The sequence below is a fragment of the Leptopilina heterotoma genome, unplaced genomic scaffold (genome assembly GCF_015476425.1).
Source record: "Leptopilina heterotoma isolate Lh14 unplaced genomic scaffold, ASM1547642v1 Lhet_372, whole genome shotgun sequence".
Taxonomy (NCBI): Eukaryota; Metazoa; Arthropoda; class Insecta; order Hymenoptera; family Figitidae; genus Leptopilina; species Leptopilina heterotoma.
This window is the reverse complement of record NW_025111050.1, coordinates 488,905-505,262: the sequence shown is the minus strand read 5'-3', so window position 1 is coordinate 505,262 and position 16,358 is coordinate 488,905. Positions and strand designations below refer to the sequence as shown.

Genomic DNA, 16,358 nt, shown 5'->3' with positions numbered 1-16,358 from the left:
TTACAATTAAAATTTGATCGAAAATTATTTAAGGAGAGAGAACAAAGTAACTTGATATATTGTGTATGTACAGAGAAACAAGAAAAACTTTTTATTAGATACGTAAGAATATATAAAAAACACTTAGTTTATTTTCTAAAAAACACAATTTACGGGTCTTGGTTCATACTGCCACTGTCATGCAATAATTATTTAGTACTTTGTACATTTGGTTTTAATGTATAATTACGAAAATTCGTATTTATATTTCGGTGTTTAATTCGAAATACATGTACAATTTATTAAATGAGTTAAAAGTTAACACCGAAATATATAGAATTTGTTTCTCACTGGCAGTGTTTCTGGCATAATTTAAAAATAACAACAAGAATTGGAAGCCTAAAGTGTTAATTCTTTTTATTATTTTTACTCTTTGGGTGGATCTTCTCGAATCATTTCCAAAGAACTGTCCGAATTATTGGTACTGCTTCCGCTACCAGCGTCGTCTTCTCGTTCCGTGGATTTTTCTTGATTTTGATTCGCAGTATGTAACTGCCAAGCAGGAATAGAAGGCGGTGCACTTGGAAATTGTTTTCTAAAAAAAAGTAATAAGAATGAAAAATATATATGAAACATATTTTTATCGAATAGAAAAGGAAATTTTCTTATTGCTACATTTGATTGTTAAAACATTATCAAGGTTGTGATTTAAAGAAACAGTGTCAGTGTTTGTGAAATGTGAAATTCTAATACATAATAATAAGTCAGCGAGAAAGAATTAAAATCCCTTTGAATGATGTCTGAGCAACTCATTTTCAATTGCAATAGAAATTATATACGATTGTCACTTTTACAAAACATGCTGTACTACATCATTTTATGAAATTGTACGATAATAAAAGAAAATGAAAAACTGAAAATTTATTTGAATAATTCTTCAGAATGTCAATATTAAACTGATAAACTAAATTAATGTTTAAAATTAAAAAATTCAATGTTGGCATTGAGTCTGTCAATTTTTCTAAAATTTGGTGTAAATGTAGTGTCTCTGATATTCTTCAATCGATTTTGTTATTATTTATTTGACTTATAATTGTTATACCAACAATTGTAATGCAATAAAACGCAAACAAAATTTTTTCAAAATTTGCCCCAAAAAAAGTAAAAAAAAATTTTGATTTCGGACAAAAGCACACCTTCAATTTTTTTGTAACTATGATATTTGGATTCCTTATCTTCTCCAGAATTTTTTGCGAAAAAAAATTCCTGGAGACTTTAACCCTCCTACGGTTTAATTAAATTGCAGAAATCGGTAATAAAATGGTTCAATTTACCCTGCATAGAAAATTTTATATCTCAACATGCTTTAATAGTTTTTATGGTCACTGATTACGAATCCGGTGTCCATTTTTAAAAATTCAAAATGGTGGACCTTTTTCAAAATTTTTTTATTTTTAATCAAAACATTTTTTATAAATATCCGCTATATTGGATCCGCTAATTTGGATTTTGAAAATCTGATTCCAGATTCGTAATCAGCGACCCCGAAAACCCCGCGAGTATTGATTTTCATAAGCTGATTTTATAAACTTTTTGATTTAATGCACATTATCCACTTATTAAAAAACTTGCTTGTTTAACTAATATTTAAAGTTATGTAACTTTGATAAAAAAAATTTCTTATCATTGCTAACAAATATTTTTGAAAAGCTTATAGCATTAGCTTCAATTTCCACTTTAGATCATGTAATTCCGATGTATTGTTGACGAGTTATAAAATATTTATTTAGTTACCCCGAGTATACTCGGGGTTAACCGTTTTGGTACAGTCAATTTACCCCGAGTTAACTCGGGACAAACCGTAGGGAGGTTATAACTAACCGAAATATCGAATTTTTTGTCCTGCAGCGCACATTGCACTTACGCGAATGTAAGTGTCATGACTCACAAAGTGTCATCCTTCGAGACCCGACAAGTGTCACTTTCCCCACTTTTTTTACCCTCTCCAATGCTAAAAATGGACTTCCCCGAACCGGTTTGCAACATAAACCAATGAAATGACCACTTTTATTAAATGGGCGTGGCTTAGGGTAATGACACTTACTGAGACAGACGGCCCCAAAAAATTCCCAGTGACGACACTTAGCGAGACCTGACTGTATTTTGATTATTAAGTTGTTCATGTAATTGTTAACAAAATAAAAAATGAAACCAAAATATTTCTCAGAAGAGAAATATCTAAGCAGCGATAACCTATAATTTCTTGCAGCATTTTTTGTTAAAAAATTAATTTATAAATAAGAAAATAACATTTTAAAATAATTTTTTTATCCTTCCGTATATTTTTAATAAATAATATTTGTTCGATTCAAGGAAGATAAATTAAATGAAACAATAAATTTTCATTTTTTTGACAACGTTTCGATGGACTGGTTCGCCATCATCATCAGGTCACTTTAATAAACAAATTCACAAGTCACATAAAATATATAAAAAAATAATATATAAAAGAATATAAATTTAAACAAATTCGATGATATTTACCTCATTATAAAATTATATAAAATTTTGGTCACAATCAAAATAATTATAAAAATAAATAAATAAAACTTGTTAATAGTAAAATCATTACATTTAATATGAATCATTTCGGAAACTAATCTTTTTTTATGAGAAGTTTCATTATCTAAAATTTGCACATCATCTCTCCCAAGAAGACTAGAGACAGGAGGTAAAACTTCGGTAGTGGGGGTATGGCAATGCTGAGTCGCTCAGCTGATGTATGGTCAGGCGTTTACTTTCAAAAAAAGTTTTCGCCGCAATAGACCACACGGACTTCTGCGCAGCTACACACGTAAACACAGGAAAATATATTCTATACAAATACAATATGAAATATAAGTGTTTATATTTTCAAACATCTTTTAGTTATTAAAAAAACGTTTTAAAAACAAAAAAATGTGTAAACTGTAGCATGAAGTGTATTAAAAGTTAACAGAAAGTAATAGTCATAGTGTTGTGTAGGTTTATCTTTCTTCTTGTTACAACTTTTCACACAGCACGTTTTCGGAATTTTTAACTATTTGAATAACACTTAATTTAATAATCACTCACATTAATTCTATATATCCGTTATGACACACATTGTCAATTGTGTCTCGATTGCACTGATTGCACTTTAAAGTTAACCTCAAATTAAAATCATATCATACACATATGTAAAACATATGGTATACAAGAATTTGAATGTGTGAGTGATGTGCAGAAGCACCGCGCCGGCGACTTTTCGAAACGAAAAACGCCTGGTTAATGAAAGGCATTTGACTCATCCCCACTACCGAAGTTTCACCTCCTGTCTCTAGCCTTCTTGATCTCTCCCTAAATCTCATGTAAACAATAGTTTCAAATTGAGAGAGAAATTAAAAAATTTTATTTTACCAAACGATTCTGTTTTGCTTTCTCTCGATGTAACTTTACTTTTTACCAATGTTACTTGTGATTTAGTTGTTCAAAGTCTAGATAGAAGATATAACACCATAAATAATAATTGTAAAATTCCTTTTAATGACATTGTCCATTGTACGAAGTTTCTTTTTGATAACACATTTTTTTCATTCAATAAAAAAATTTATCAACAAATTGAAGGTACACCTATGGGTTCACTAATATCACCATTTTTCGCAGACATTGCAATGGATGATATGGAGTCAGATTGTTTATATTTACTAAAAAAGAATTTTAATTGTATTCCTCATTTTTACTTTAGATATGTTGATGACACTCTCTTATGTGTTCATAAAGATCATGTTCAACTTGTTATTGATACTTTTAATTCCTTTAATATTCATCTTAACTTTACTTATGAATTAGAAAATAATAATCAGATAAATTTCTTAGACATGAATTTAATTAAAAAAAATAACAACCATCTCATTACCAATTGGTACCAAAAACCAACTTCATCTAACAGAATAATAAATTATGACTCCTATCATCCAATCTAACAAAAAAAGAACATTGTATACAATTTGTATGACAGGGCTATTTGTTGTCTCACGAATCTTTTCACAAGGAAAATATTAGGAAAGTTAATGATATTTTAAAAAACAATAATTATCCATCAGAATGTATCAAAAAACATATAAAAATCCGATCTTTCATTATACATAAGAGAATATCAAATAACATACAATCTAACAATACTTCTTCGATTTATAGTCGATTACCAAAAATTTGTATTTCTTATAATAACAATTACTTTAAGTTATCTTATATTTTAAAAAAATATAACTTATTATCGATTCCGATTGTTCAAAAAACCTTGACTTCTGTTGTAAAATTGGGAAAGGACCTTACAGATAAGTGGGATAGATCTGGTATTGTCTACAAGTTTAATTGTAATGATTGCAATGCAACGTATATTGGTGAATCGAAACGTACTTTACACTGAAAAAAAAGTGCTGTTGAATCAAATATCTCCATGCTATTGAATTCCCCGTCATTGATTCAATGACACATTTATTAATCGAAAAGTATATTGCTTAAAATGAAAAAATGAAACTGTTTAAATTAAAAGTACGGTACTGTAGAATTAATGATATTGTGCAAATTGTTTCTATAGTTCATCTATATATAGCAACAGAATAATTTATTGCTTCTTTGACATTATTCATTTGAAGCATCTAATAGGTAAATTTGAAGAAAATGCGTGTAAATTTAAATCAAATGAAAAATTGTTTGCTCTAAAGAAGCGCGCTCTGAAAACGAAAGCATATGCTTTCGTTTCAATGAGTGGTGCTATTGCGGACTGCCTATAGCATATGCTATAAAATTAAGAACACTATGTTTTGAGACATTGACAGGTACTAAATTTATTGAAATACTTACCCACATATATTTAAATGTTTATTAAACCTGTCATTTTTGAGATTCCAATATAAAAAAGTATTATTTAAATTCTTTTAATTAATTAATGACTAGTTAAATATAAATTCCCTATATAAATTCCCTTATATACGCGAAAAATCTCGAGCACGGTATTTAACCTCAAAGTAAGTGCCCAACGTTGAGAAGCGGATGTATTACATTGCAGCGCGGCGGTTCTCGTCTATCACGGAAGTTAAGCGTCGTTGGTCGCGTTTACTAAATGGATGGGTGACCGCTTGGGAATAGCCGTATTTTTCTGACTAAAAAAGATAAGTGTGTTTGAATGTGTATGTGTGTGTGTGTGTGTTTAGCCGTTGGGAAAAATGAAAATAATAATAAAGATGTATATGTTAGTGTGAAAAATTGAAAAAAAGATGTGTATAAAAAGTGTTGTGTTAAAGGTGTGAGAATTAATTATAGTATATAAAAAACATGTGAACAAAAATTCCCTTTTTTCAATTTATCGTTGGTATATATTTAACCACATAAAAGAATTGAATTAACAGTATGGTGTTATTCAATCGATAGCAACAACTAAAAAAATTAAGAGTACAAATTTTTGAATCATAAAAATGATGCTTTTAAATTTAAAAGTTATAGTCATTGACTCAAAAGCATATACTGTTAAATTAAAAAATTTTGTTTATTGATTCAAAAGGATTCACCTTCGAATTAACATAGTATGCTGTCAATTTGAGAAATATGCTTTTGTTTCAAAGAAAGTGATACTATCGAATCATTAGAATCGGTGCTTTCAAAACAACAGCATATACGTTAGGCAGCCCGTTATGACACTATTCAATGAATCAAACCCATATGTCATTGATTCAACAGCATTTTTTTCTCCGTGTAAGAAAGCGAATCGACGAACATAAAAAGAGTAAAAATTTAGATTCAGTTGTGAATAAGCACCAAAATGATTATGGTCATTCTTTCAATTTTGATGATGTGCAAATTTTAGATAATGAAACTTCTCATAAAAAAAGATTAGTTTCCGAAATGATTCATATTAAATGTAATGATTTTACTATTAACAAGAAGGAAGATACACAATAGCTTAGTAATGCATATTTTCCTTTACTTAATAAATTGAAAGAGTGATCATTTTCATAATATTTCGACTTGCGATCATTGAACTCGTCTCCTGTATATAATATGAAGATTGTCGTCTAAGCAGTCAGTCTGACTAATCACTCATTGAAAAATGTTTGTGATTTTCAATTTTAAAATTTTATTTTTCCGTCTAGTTTTATTTATTTATTTTTATAATTATTTTGATTGTGACCAAAATTTTATATAATTTTATAATGAGGTAAATATCATCGAATTTGTTTAAATTTATATTCTTTTATATATTATTTTTTTATATATTTTATGTGACTTGTGAATTTGTTTATTAAAGTGACCTGATGATGATGGCGAACCAGTCCATCGAAACGTTGTCAAAAAAATGAAAATTTATTGTTTCATTTAATTTATCTTCCTTGAATTCCACGCCTCCAAGGCGATTTCAGGGATGTGTGAAACATATTTATCGCCCCGAAAGACACAATTTCAATGACTTTGGTCCGTTTAAATTACACAGCACTGAGCACCGGCGCGCGCATGCTAGAAATTGAACGACTCGTGAATCGGACACTGATCAGCTGTTAAACGACTGGCGAGTTTGAACGACTCGTGAGTTGAACGACTCGCGAGAACTCACTGTAATTACTTTTGTAAAATTAATGCTTTTAATTTTATGTGTCAATTTTACAATTTTCTACTATGTACTCACAAAGTATAGGTTAATATATTTGTCTTTTTATTACCTACTTTCAGAATAGTAAATTTACAGAAAATTCAAAATATGTATTTTACAAAAGGGATTTTAAATTCGCTACTTTTAAAGACGTTAATTTACAAGTTTCTATAAAATTCCATAAAAAAAACTGTTAACCTACAGAAAATTTTTTTCAGTGTAATATAATATAACTTATTATGAAAATCTCAAATTCTTGTACGAATTCTTTGCAAATTATAATTTATGCGAACTGCCATTTTTTTCGAATTGTCATTTTTACGAAATGTCACTGTTGCGAGTTGTCATTTTTGCGAAAATTGCTATAGTAAATCTATATATGCATAAAAGTTTACTATATCAATTTTCGAAAAAATGACAATTCGCAACAGTGACAATTCGAAAAAAATTCAGTTCACATAAATGACAATTCGCAAAAGTGACAATTCGTAAAAATGTCGATTCACAAAAGTAAAATTTCGTTAAAATAACATTTCGGATAAATGCATTTCGGTAAAATGACAGTTCGGTCAAATGACATTTGGGGAATAATCATGCGCCTCACGTCCTTAAGTATAAATACCTCAAGAATAAAAAAAAGTTGAACTATATTTATGATATGTACCTATAAAATTAATAATTATAAATGTATTTGTATTTACTTGGATAGAAGTAACGATTTTAGGCTTGCCAAGTCCTGTTTTAATTCTTGAACCAGCTGAGGAATTGTTGGATCGACTGAATGGCTTTTCGCCAAATTTTGAACATCGACTTCTACTTTTGTCAGAGATTCCTTAACTTCTTTCATTGAACGTTGAATGGTTTGGTCTAATTCCTTTACGGAATCTCTTGGATGATCAGGTTTTTTACTCCCGAACAACAGAGGTGCAATAAATTTCTAAAAAAACAAACACTATTAAGGGCATGTGGGAAAACCCCCTTCAAACAAGTGATTTCCCGCGTGTCGTCTCACTCCTAAATAAGTTGAGATATCAAGTTTGGATTTGTCAGGATATATCTTTAATAAAATAATTTCTTCGCAAAATTATTGTAAAAATAAAATAATGATAAATAATTAATTATCAAAATTTTGCAATTGTTTTTTTTTAGTTTTTTCTTAAATAACCAGAAGAATTTTTAAATGTGTTTTTTTTGTTTTCCTGTAAAATTATGAAATTGGCGCTTGACCTCTTATTTTTTCATGTCGCCATTCATTTAATCATTTACTGACAATTTAATACAACTATTTGTTTTCGGTAAAAATGTCTATTGGAAAGAACAACCATTAGAAAAATATTATTTTTCGAAATTTGACATGTTTAAATCATAACGAAATAGATGTGTAATTCACATGTAAGGCAATTAATGTTCCAATTTGTTAACATTTGCGCATATATGTGCAAATTTAAATAGAAATCAATTAAATATAGTGTTGTAAGTAATTAATTCCTATTGTATAAAGTATTTTTTGATATACACTACCGTCCAAAAGTATCAGGACGATTACATTCGACTCTATGAAAAAACATGCCATTACTTTTTCAATCATATCTCGGAAATAAAAGGAGGTACAAAAAAAAAACTTAAATACGGTTAGAAAGCTGATTAAATTCTGCGTAAAATAAGCCGTCTTTGCTTTTGAAGTCATTTCGTTAATTATTTTTTAAGTTGTAGAGTGAGAAAGAAATAAAAAAAATTATCAAATTTTCTTATTTTTGTCTCTTGACTTCAACTTTTTCAAAAATCTAGAAAAATTTAGATAAAATTTTTCTAAAAACACAGAAATCTTCGTTAGAATTTCAGCTTAAAAATAAGCCTTCGAAAATTAAAAAAGGTTCATCCGTTTTCGATATATCATTAAAAATGTGAAGCAGTGTTTCGACCGATTGCTGCATTGAAATTCAACTGTGACGACTCGATTCTGGCTTCGCGCGGCAGCGAATGAGAGAAAACAGGGACGAATTTTTGCTGGAGAATAATAAATAATGATGTTTCACGAGTAATATAAAGAAACTCAAAAGTTCATCGTTCCCCCGCATGAATTTGTTCCTGTTTTCTCTCTCATTCGCTGCCGCGCGAAGCCACAATCGAGTCGTCACAGTTGAATTTCAATGCACCAACACCAATCGGTCGAAACACGGCTTCACATTTTTAATGATATATCAAAGACTGATTAACCTTTTTTAATTTTCGAAGACTTACTTTAAAGCTGAAATTCTAACGAAGATTTCTGTGTTTTTAGAAAAATTTTATCTAAATTTGTCTAGATTTTTGAAAAAGTTGAAGTCAAGAGACAAAAATGAGAAAATTTGATAATTTTTTTTATTTCTTTCTCACTCTACAACTCAAAAAATAATTAACGAAATGACTTCAAAGACGGCTTATTTTACGCAGAATTTAATCAGCTTTCTAACCGTATTTAAGTTTTTTTTATACCTCCTTTTATTTCCGAGATATGATTGAAAAAGTGATGGCATGTTTTTTTATAGAGTCAAATGTAATCGTCCTGATACTTTTGGACGGTAGTGTAAAATGGTAATTTTGGACAACGAATGTTTTAATAAAAAATGTTTATAAACAATACAACTTTTATATTACATAAAAGTAAATACTACTTTAAATAAGGGGCCGTACACACAATACGTCACGCGATTTTAGACCCCCCCCTCCCACCATGTAGTCCAACACTGTCCCATACATTATCGCCATTTTATTCTTGACCCCCCTCCCCCTGTTCGCGTGACGTATTATGTGTACGGCCCCTAACCTTAAACTAGGATTTTTTAAAAATATTGTTAACTTTCAAATAAACAGACTTCTCAAGTATTAAATCATTGGACAACGTGAGTGGTCATTGTCAACGTCAGTGTTGTTTCTTTGCCAATAGAGCATTAATATTGGGGTTATTGAGTTCTAAGTTTTGGAATTTATTTTCAAAACTTCAAAACATCACATTTTATGGGGCGGTTGTTGTTGCCTGCAATTTAACTACACAGAAAAAACTCGGACTCATTTTTGATGCAACTCAAAATGAGTCAATGTTAAATGACATAGAACGTGGCGCCATCTGCGAGGTTCATTTTTGTTGCAGCTCATAATGAGTAACTTTTACGACTCATTTTGAGTTCAGTTTTTCTCTGTGTGCCTACAGGGGAACTGCACATGCTAACCCTAGACAGTACAACATAGCTGGCTCATACGTAGAAGTACAACAAAAATTGTTTTGTTGCTGGAATGTTCATGTTTAACGGAAAATAACCTAATTATATGTTATTTTCTTCGTTTTTTATAAAGAAGAAGATAGCGTTTTTGGTTTTTTGACTGCATTAAAAATATGGCCAAAAAATTAGAAAAACCAAAACAAAATAATATAGCCTTCCAGGGCCAGAGCCGTAAATTGAATTTTCTTACATTTAAACTGCATACGAAAAAATTGTATACGAATTAAATTAATAATATTGTATTTACAAAATTATTTGCTATTTAACTACATACCGTTAAACTGCATACATTTCAACTGTATACAGACATATTTTCAACTCTCAATGCTGAGAATTTGGCTGTATACAGTTGAAATGTCTGCAGTTTGATACAGGTCACTAAATGGTAGGGAAAAAACAAAACATTATTTGTCGTTCCCGTATTGTCTTGGCCGAGCCAATGTTACTATCTTAAAGGAAAATTGTAATACCGTTTTTTTTAGTTTTCTTTTTAGACTTTCTTTCGAAGTAAATTGTTTAAACCAAGAGTTTTTCGAAGCAATACTAGTAATTAACATTCATTAACAATTTTAAATGTATTTTAGCGTATAATGATGAAGGGTTATTGGGTTATATTTTAATATGTGTATTTTACGCTATGTATTATATATATAGTTTAATATATAATATTTTATAATCTAATAATACCGTACATTATGACTTGGCGCGACTTCTTATCCCATATAGATGATTTACTAGAATATTTGCGAGATATTATTTTATTTCTCAAAACATCACTTTAGTATAATTTTAGCTCTAAAAAATAATTGTAAGACAGAATGCTTATAGGTAAATAATGTCTTATTAAGTAATGAATCATTAATCAAATTTTAAGTAAAAATACTTTTTAAACAACATAAGTCTTAATTGAAAGAATTTTTTAGAATAAGAATAATAATTAAACAAAAATATCTTTAAAACTAAAATAGATTTAAACGATATTTTATAGAAAAAGATTACAATTTGTAAAAAAATTTGTTAAGCAAATATTTAAAGTCTCAAATTCTTTGTTTAATAGAATATTTATGTGCCAATCTTTCAATTTTCAAAAAATCTTATTTATTGGAATATATATTTAAATAAACTTTTATTAATACAATGTATTATTTAGAAAAAATGATATATGAAAAAATGTATAATTTAATTAACTCTTGTATGACAAAAATTTTTCTTAGGCAAATGGTAATTTTATAGAATGTTAATTAAAAAGAATATTAATTTACAAGAAATGAAAGTGAAACGAATTCTAATTTAATAGAATACTTAAATGTCTGAATTATAATTTGGCAGAATGTCAATTCGATCGATTTTATATTTGTAAGAAATTCAATTTGACATAATATCAATTTATAAGAAACACTTTTTCGTAGAATTTTAATTTATCAGAATTGTAATTTTGTAGAATATTAATATTGCCAAATCTAATTTTAGTAGAAATCTGCTTTATCAGAATGATCAAATGTTCGAATCCCCAAAATTTCTAATTTCATTTCTACCTACAATCAATGTGACATAAATATTTGGCGCAAATTTAAAAATTGACCAATCAGAAATTAAATTTTTAAAATTTGCGCCAAATATTTATGTCACATTGATTTTGGGTAGAAATGAAATTAGAAATTTTGGGGATTCGAACATTTGATCATTCTGATAAAGCAGATTTCTACTAAAATTAGATTTGGCAATATTAATATTCTACAAAATTACAATTCTGATAAATTAAAATTCTACGAAAAAGTGTTTCTTATAAATTGATATTATGTCAAATTGAATTTCTTACAAATATAAAATCGATCGAATTGACATTCTGCCAAATTATAATTCAGACATTTAAGTATTCTATTAAATTAGAATTCGTTTCACTTTCATTTCTTGTAAATTAATATTCTTTTTAATTAACATTCTATAAAATTACCATTTGCCTAAGAAAAATTTTTGTCATACAAGAGTTAATTAAATTATACATTTTTTCATATATCATTTTTTCTAAATAATACATTGTATTAATAAAAGTTTATTTAAATATATATTCCAATAAATAAGATTTTTTGAAAATTGAAAGATTGGCACATAAATATTCTATTAAACAAAGAATTTGAGACTTTAAATATTTGCTTAACAAATTTTTTTACAAATTGTAATCTTTTTCTATAAAATATCGTTCAAATCTATTTTAGTTTTAAAGATATTTTTGTTTAATTATTATTCTTATTCTAAAAAATTCTTTCAATTAAGACTTATGTTGTTTAAAAAGTATTTTTACTTAAAATTTGATTAATGATTCATTACTTAATAAGACATTATTTACCTATAAGCATTCTGTCTTACAATTATTTTTTAGAGCTAAAATTATACTAAAGTGATGTTTTGAGAAATAAAATAATATCTCGCAAATATTCTAGTAAATCATCTATATGGGATAAGAAGTCGCGCCTATGACTTAGTTATAATTTTAGTTTTAATTAGAAGTTAAGTAAATTAGTAATTAGGAAAGGCTGAGTAATTTTATTTTTTTTTAAATTTTATTTTAAGAGAATTCCTTGAGATATAGGGAAACTTGCGAGACTATATAGGTTAGTTCCAGGGAAAAGGTGTAGATGGCATCGCTGCATACTTAAAATGAATGTTTTAATACGCATGTGCCAATTTGAATTATTATATACCTACATAAATAATAAGAAATGAAATTATATTATTTCCCATATAATTATTATTGCAATAAATAAATGGAATAGATATTACAATATATATATATATATATATATATATATATATATATATATATATATATATATATATATATATATATATATATATATAATTATAAAAACTGAAAATCTATACTTAAAATAATAATTTTTTATTTTTATAAAATGTTTGTAGAAATTCTTATTTTAAGAAACCTAAAAAAATTAAATATAGAAAAAAAATTTTTTTAATAAAATATTTAAATGTTTAATTTACTAAAATTTATATTTATAATTCTGGTAAATTAAATTTTGTTAAAGGTAATTTCACAGATTTGGATTTTATCGTATTATTACTTGAATTGTATACCGTCTTTTTGAATTACATTTGTATTTTTGTTTATTTATTTTCGCGAATCTGATTATAATTATGAAAGTGAATTAGTGTTGTGCTTAACGTATGACAGTTAATGCGAATTCTTGTGGTAAGTAAAATTATTTGAATATTTTTGAAATTTTTACTATAAATATCAATTTTTTTTTATATGTTTAATTGTTTGATAAATATTTAAGATCGTAAAAATTTCTTATATGAGATTCTTATTTATCTTTATTTCAAAAAAGTCATGCTAATCTTTTAATTATTAGAGCTGTGATATTCTCTATTTATTTTTTTACATTTAAATTAATAAAATTTATCATTTTTAAATATTTTTAAAAAACATTTAAATTTGCTTAAGGGGTTATATACAGTCAGGCGGTCGGAAAAATGCAATTTTTCAGGATTTTTTTTTAAAAAGGAATATTAACTTATTAAAGCGAAAGTTTTTCTATAATGTTTTACATCTTTTAAAGTTTAAAAAAATATATTTCATTTGTAAAAATATTATTTTTTTTGGCCTCTGTAGCTTATCTCCCAAAGCTCCACGAAAAAAAAGTGCCCCGCGGTGAACAAGATAACAATTGATAGAATCATCTGAGATCAAAAAGTTAAATAGATTCTGTTAGTGTATGAAAAAATGTAGTCTTTGATCGTTGGAATTAAAAAAATATCATTTTTTGACAAAATGGCAGCCAAAGAAAAAAAAAGTTCATTTTTATGAAGAAAAAAATCGTCTTCAAATGTTGATTAAAATTATAATTTTAATTTTATTTAAAAAACCAACGATCAAGGACAGCAAAAAGTAGTTGTTAAGCTTGTGTGAAAATTAGAGCTAAATCGGTTCAGCGGTTTTTGAGAAATCGTGTTCACCGACTTGAAAAACATAGTTTTGAGAAAAGCGAGTTTAAAGACGCTGCACCTGCTCTATACCCCATGGCGCGCCTTTCTAGTTTTGTCTGCAACTTCGAAAATATTTCGCGAATCTTAATAAAATTTTTTTTCACAACAGGCAAATATATATGAGCGATTCCACGTCAAGTGATCAAGGGGTCTTACGGTGCAATGTTTACTTTGAAAATTTGTTACTCTTAAACAATTAAACATGGAAATTTGACCGAGTACAGTTTCGAAAAAAAAAATTTTTTTGACCAAAAAAAATCAAAATTAAAAATAAATTTTAATTTTTGGGGGGGAAGGATACGATTTTTTTTTTTTTTTTTTTTTAAACGAAAGCTGAGGTTTTTTCCTAAAAGGACATATAAATGAAAAAGTGGGACAAGAATGTTTAAACACTGAAAAAAAGAGATTTCTACTGACCGGAGTGCTAAAAACCCGGTTTTTGGCTCTGTTTGGTAGAAATCTCTTTTTTTCAGTGTTTAAACATTCTTGTCCCACTTTTTCATTTATATGTCCTTTTAGGAAAAAACCTCAGCTTTCGTTTAAAAAAAAAAAAAAAATCGTATCCTTCCCCCCCAAAAATTAAAATTTATTTTTAATTTTGATTTTTTTTGGTCAAAAAAATTTTTTTTTTCAAAATGCTTATTTCCAATCGAAAGAGCATGAAAAAACCTTTCGAAACTGTATTCGGTCAAATTTCCATGTTTAATTGTTTAAGAGTAAAAAATTATCAAAATAAGCATTGTACCGAAAAACCCTAAACTTTCACCCCCTCCACCTCGAAAAATATTGGACTAAGTTAAAAAATATTTTTACCAAAAATCACTATCCACTAGTACTACAAAAGCCCCAAGTTTAGGCACGATTGGAGAAAAAATTTTTTCCACCTTGATCACTTGACATGGAATCGCTCATATACATTAAGAAAATGCAAAAAAAATCGATTTTTTAAAAATCGTGACTGTATATAACCGCTTAAAGACGCTGCACCTACTCTACACCTCGCGGCGCGCGTTTCTAGTTTTGTCTGCAAATTCGAAAATATTTCTCGAATCTTAATAAAATTTTTTTTCACAACAGGCAAATATATATGAGGCATTTTACGTGAAATGTCCTAAGTTGAAATTTCAACTTCTTGAAAAAAATTGAAACTCGAGGAATTTGTTGTTCTATCAAGTAGAAATGTGACCCAAAAAATATTTTTGATTTTTTCGAAAAATTGGAGGGGGTAGAGGGGGGTCAATTTGACCAATTTTGCCAACATCGGCTACTTTGTGAATTTTTTCTGAACATACTTGTAATGGGAAAAATTTTTTAGAATATGTTTCTGAAAGGTTTTTTCGTCCTCTTTCCAATGGTGTATTTTATTTTTTAATATTTTAAAAATTTGCCCTAATTTTTGATAATTTATATTTAATTTTCAATTTCCCAAAAATCGGTCCGTTTTTTTTTAAAATAAATTATTGCAAACAAAAGCTGAGGTTTTTTCCTATCGGCATGTAAATTTTCAGAATGCCCTTTTTTTTTGTTTTTGAGTTATTGAATTTCAAAGAATAAATTGCGGCGCGCAGCGTCCCGCGCGCCTCGTCTCACGCCGGTTGCCATGGGTTGCCACGCGGCTCAGTGCAACCGCGACGCAGCGCGCCGCAATTTATTCTTTGAAATTCAATAACTCAAAAACAAAAAAAAGGGCATTCTGAAAATTTACATGCCGATAGGAAAAAACCTCAGCTTTCGTTTGCAATAATTTATTTAAAAAAAAAACGGACCGATTTTTGGGAAATTGAAAATTAAATATAAATTATCAAAAATTAGGGCAAATTTTTAAAATATTAAAAAATAAAATACACCATTGGAAAGAGGTCGAAAAAACCTTTCAGAAACATATTCTAAAAAATTTTTCCCATTACAAGTATGTTCAGAAAAAATTCACAAAGTAGCCGATGTTGGCAAAATTGGTCAAATTGACCCCCCTCTACCCCCTCCAATTTTTCGAAAAAATCAAAAATATTTTTTGGGTCACATTTCTACTTGATAGAACAACAAATTCCTCGAGTTTCAATTTTTTTCAAGAAGTTGAAATTTCAACTTAGGACATTTCACGTAAAATGCCTCATATACTTTAAGAAAATGCAAAAAAAAATCGATTTTTTAAAAATCGTGACTGTATATAACCCCTTAATTTTCTAATTTACATAAGTAGAATAAATTTAAAATAAAAATATATTTTTATAAATGAAGTTTAAGTTTCTCTTAATAAATGATCTAAACAATCACTTGTCAAAATATTTTCAAACATTGTTTACTTTTCCTCGTTAATTCTATACTTGATTATTGTGTGTTTAAAATTTATACATTATTATTTTATCCGTTATTATTTTTGTTTTTTGTTAGACAAACTAAAATTGTATTTATTTATTTAATAATTATTAATTTAATAATAGTAA

At 27.7% G+C, this 16,358-nt stretch overlaps 1 protein-coding gene across 1 annotated transcript in view; it reads right to left on the bottom strand.

Moving 5' to 3' along the window:
• Positions 1-68: 68 nt before the first annotated feature.
• LOC122505813 (peroxisomal membrane protein PEX14) overlaps positions 69-16,358 on the bottom strand; it is a 55,315-nt gene continuing 39,025 nt past the window's right edge. The window contains exons 4-5 of the mRNA XM_043617658.1: positions 7,348-7,583; positions 69-574 (exon numbers count right to left, since the gene is read on the bottom strand). Coding sequence (XP_043473593.1) covers positions 406-574; positions 7,348-7,583 — 405 coding nt within the window. The 3' untranslated portion in view covers positions 69-405. The remainder of the gene's footprint in view (positions 575-7,347; positions 7,584-16,358) is intronic.